Genomic DNA, 4,519 nt, shown 5'->3' with positions numbered 1-4,519 from the left:
TTCAGTTCATACCTTTGCTGAACGGGGCTCAGTGTCACCCGCGTAACAGGAAATCCAAATGATAGTGGCTTAAGCAATGCAGAGTTTTACTTTTCTCGTTTGTAAAAGTCCAGAGGTGGGGTCAGAGTCCATCCAGCAGGGCTGTGTCTATGAGGAGTGCTGGTCCTTTGTGTCCCCCTTTGTGGGAAGATGGTCTTAGACTAGCTCTGGCCCCCAGAGTCCAGGGCCAGGCCTGGCAGAAGAGGCAAGCGCCACACAGTGTGCCCTCCCGCCCATGCAGCCCTCTCTCCAGAGCCCCTCCGCAGCCCCACTCATTTCACTCACCATCTCCTGGGGGTAGAGGAGGCTGGGAAGTGGTGTTTAGCTGAGCACATTAACATGGGGGTTCTGTTGGTAAGGAAGGGGGAGAATGAGCGCTGGGGAATTACAAGCCCGGTCTGCTGTGATGTTCTCAAAGCCCAGGAGTTGGCAGGAACTCACTGTGTAGGAGTGGCCATGCCTGTAATCCTGAGGCAGGTTGTGTGGACTTTGAGAATATTCCATGCTGGGGAAAGAGCATCAGCTGGCGTGTTTTGGGAAGAGTGAGTATAATGCTAATGCAAATGATGGAATAATTTCACTGTTGAGGTACAGTTCTCAAAAGCTTAAATTGACACTATTTTTACGTTTTGTCTAATCACAAATTATTTTTACTTTTTTCATCTAAATTTTGATTTTTCATGGATTTAACATAATAGGAACACTATGAATAATCAGTATTATTTTGCCTCTTTGCAAATTCTTTCTAGAGTTAAATTTGTAGTTTAGTAAAAATTCACTTATTTGACACACATGTCCCAGAAAGTTTTCCTGCTAACTCCGCTGTTGATCCTGTTGAGTTACTCATTTATTCAGCTCACACTCATTGAGTGTGTGCCACATGCCAGGCAAAATAGGGAGCTGTGCTGTGGGCTCTCTGTACCTCGCCCTTTGGCAATCCGCACACCTGTGCACGTTGCAGGTGGCCGGCACGCGACGGCTTCAACTGTCGATGGAGAAGTGTTCTCGTGGGGCGAAGGTGACGACGGAAAACTTGGACACTTCAGCAGAATGTAAGGGTACTTTCTTTAGTCTCATTTGCTAATAAGAAACTGTTACGGATACTCTTGAAAGTTATTTTGCAGAAAATTAGAACAGATTATGGAAATGGATCTTAAGCAATTTTTTTTTTAAACACGGTTGTTTGTGTTTTGGTCTCATCGGTTCTGCTTTAAGGTTTGATAGTTGATCTGTGGATCTTGTGTTGACTACATGTGGATCAGTATAGATGTCTTTTTTCCTTCGTCTCTAAGAAGGGACGGATTGACGGTAGGGAGCTGATTTCTTCTTGTTGTAGGAACTGTGACAAGCCAAGGCTGATCGAGGCCCTGAAAACCAAGCGAATCCGGGATATCGCCTGTGGGAGCTCGCACAGCGCGGCCCTCACATCCAGCGGAGAACTGTACACCTGGGGCCTCGGCGAGTATGGCCGGCTGGGACATGGGGATAATACGACCCAGCTAAAGCCCAAAATGGTGATTATACGCATTTTTGTTGCTTACAGAAAGCTTACCATCTGAAGATTTCAAGAGAAACTAAGCTTCGAGTCTAGGAAAGTTCATAAAGATGTGTGTGTGGTTGGCTTTGTCTTTGGGAAATTCCCTTGCTTTCTCCGTGCCTGTGCTTGATTCTGTTTTTACATTTGTAATTGAGTAGGTGAAAGTCCTTCTTGGTCACAGAGTAATCCAGGTTGCATGTGGGAGTAGAGACGCACAGACCCTGGGTCTGACCGATGAAGGTGAATGCCTGGCATGATTCTGTGCTCCTGGGTGGGTAAGAATGATATGAAACGTTGGTCTAAAGTATATGTATATTCTTAAACCTAGGTTTGGTATTTTCCTGGGGTGATGGTGACTTTGGAAAATTGGGCCGGGGCGGAAGTGAAGGCTGTAACATTCCCCAGAACACTGAGAGACTGAATGGACAGGGGGTGTGCCAGATTGAGTGTGGAGCTCAGTTCTCCCTGGCGCTCACCAAGTCTGGAGTGGTGTGGACATGGTACGTAAACATCCTCCCTGTCACAGTGTGCGTGCTTGTGCAGGTGCGTGCGGGGAACCTGGGCCTCACCCCAGGCCCACCCCGGCGTGATTTTGGCCTGTCAGATTGTTACTTATGCATGCATCTGTGTCCTTTAAAGGATATTGAGTTGGGATTAGTGACAATAGTACAAGAAGAAATTTCCCATTGTAACTGGGTCATTTTGAAAATACTAGAAAAATTTTAGGCCACTTACCTTTCCTGTTTGGGTGAGATTTATAGGAAAGATTTCTTCTGCTGAAGCCTAAGGATAAAATGAGAGCAAAATAACCTTCTGAATCCTTTGATCCTGAAAAAGTTAACATGTATTTCTTGTAAAAGCTTATTTTATTAATGTGCAAAAGAGCAGGTGCCCAGACTGGCCTTGAATGGTGTGTCAGGCCTTGGTGCCAGTGTCATGACCAGAGGCAGCTTGAGAAAGGTGTATACCAGATAGGACTTTGGATAGGTGTTTGCAGTAGTGTGTCTTATTTTCAGTCTCTTTATATGAAAACTTACAACAGTAACTTAAATATCGTAAAACATGTATTAAAGTATTAAGGTTTTTCCCAGCTGACTTAATAAGTTAATTTGAATTAATGGTGTATGATTTTGAATGTAAGTTCAAAGACCCTGAGTGCCGTGTGTGATGTCACTGAGCTGGCTGCGAAAGATGTGAGACTGAGCGTTTTCTTGTGTAGCATTGTCAGACCATCGCATTGTAACACTCCACCATTGGCCTTCTCCCAGGAGAAAGGGGGATTACTTCAGGTTGGGCCATGGCTCTGACGTGCACGTGCGGAAACCGCAGGTGGTGGAAGGGCTGAGAGGGAAGAAGATCGTGCATGTGGCTGTCGGGGCCCTGCACTGCCTGGCGGTCACGGACTCGGGGCAGGTAAGGCTGCAGGTGGCCTGGGGGTGGCGTGCCATCCTGACTTGGGGGACTTGGGGGTCACGACATGGTGCTCGTCCTGTTGAAATCGCGGCTGTTGATGAAATCAGCCGAGTCTTCCTGCTTGAAGAACCATGAGGGCAGGACGCGTCCCTTTTGCCCACTGGTGTATCTGCCTGCTTGGCTGCAGGGCTTGGGGGGCGGGGTCCTCAGAAAAGACACGTTCCCATTCTGAAGTCTGCGTGAAAAGTGTGTGGAAAGATTGTTATTCTTGAAGATGCTCCTACTGCAAGGTATTAGCAAGACTTTCCTTTAGAGAATTGCTAACTGGCGAGGAGGGATCCATGCCTCATTTTAGAGACAGAGCTACTGCCTGACAAGTGTTACTGTCTCTTCTGCTTGTAGGAGCATATGCTATGACTGGCTTGTGGATATTCAATTTTAAATTTTATTTATGAAAACAAAATTACCATTACTGTTTTTGAGTCAAAATGAATTATACTTTATAGTTCTACAAGGCCAAGAAGCAATTTACTTGAAAAATGAGCATATTGTTCTTGGTCATTTTTCTTTGCAAAATACAAGGGAAAAAAATTATTGCACTTCGTTGAAGAGAGGAGCTTCTGTGTGTCTTGCAACAAAACAGAATTGGATTAATATTAAGAAAATACTCCTTTTATAGGTATTATCCAGCGTTTTCATGGTTAGATTTTCTTCAGAATTGTTGTACACTGATGCCATTTTGTAAGATCGTGAAATGGTTTGTTTTCACCTTTAAGAACTCAATTCTTTCAACTACCGTGGCATACACGTTAAGCATTTTGAAGTAAAAATTACATTAAAGAAAATGTCCTGAAACGTTGAAAAATTATAAGCATTTTCCCCCCTCGTAAACAGGTGTATGCTTGGGGTGACAATGACCGTGGCCAGCAGGGCAATGGCACGACCACGGTTAACAGGAAGCCCACACTCGTGCAAGGCTTAGAAGGCCAGAAAATCACGCGCGTGGCTTGCGGGTCGTCCCACAGTGTGGCGTGGACAACCGTGGATGTGGCCACGCCCTCTGTCCACGAGCCCGTCCTCTTCCAGACTGCAAGAGACCCTTTAGGTGCTTCCTATTTAGGTAACACAGATTTGTGTCTTCTCTGAGATTTTTCTGTAGATTACAGCAACTTTACAGATTTATTTAATTGTGCCAACGCATTAGAGGTTGTAGTGCTGTGTTAACTGCATTATGAATCTAAAGACACAGAGGAATTGTGGTGTGCTCTCATGCGATTTATCCATGCTGGAATGAAAATTGTAGAAGAAAGTATGTTGCTGATTCTTGTATTTATGATCAGGTAACCTCACAGTGCTGTACTTGTGTGTAAACAGGATTCCTAATAACTGCCCGAGAGATACAGGCACTGTAGTGGGCTCTTTCATATTTTTTAACAGCTTTATTCAGTTATTATTGACATATAATAAACTGCATCTATTTTAAGTATACATTTTGATCAACTTTGAAATATGTGTGATCCATGAAAGCAT

At 44.6% G+C, this 4,519-nt stretch overlaps 1 protein-coding gene across 1 annotated transcript; it reads left to right on the top strand.

Moving 5' to 3' along the window:
* Positions 1 to 806: 806 nt before the first annotated feature.
* LOC113220611 (E3 ubiquitin-protein ligase HERC2-like) lies at positions 807 to 4,150 on the top strand. The gene is made up of 6 exons (XM_026449944.1): positions 807 to 1,091; positions 1,376 to 1,553; positions 1,735 to 1,816; positions 1,905 to 2,076; positions 2,845 to 2,989; positions 3,884 to 4,150. Exons 1-6 carry the CDS (start codon positions 832 to 834, stop codon positions 4,133 to 4,135), a joined length of 1,089 nt encoding a protein of 362 aa, XP_026305729.1. The 5' UTR covers positions 807 to 831; the 3' UTR covers positions 4,136 to 4,150.
* Positions 4,151 to 4,519: the final 369 nt, after the last annotated feature.

The sequence above is a fragment of the Piliocolobus tephrosceles genome, unplaced genomic scaffold (assembly GCF_002776525.5).
Source record: "Piliocolobus tephrosceles isolate RC106 unplaced genomic scaffold, ASM277652v3 unscaffolded_6562, whole genome shotgun sequence".
Lineage (NCBI taxonomy): Eukaryota > Metazoa > Chordata > Mammalia > Primates > Cercopithecidae > Piliocolobus > Piliocolobus tephrosceles.
Note: the sequence above shows the minus strand (reverse complement) of the source record. Positions and strands in the feature narration are given on the sequence as shown.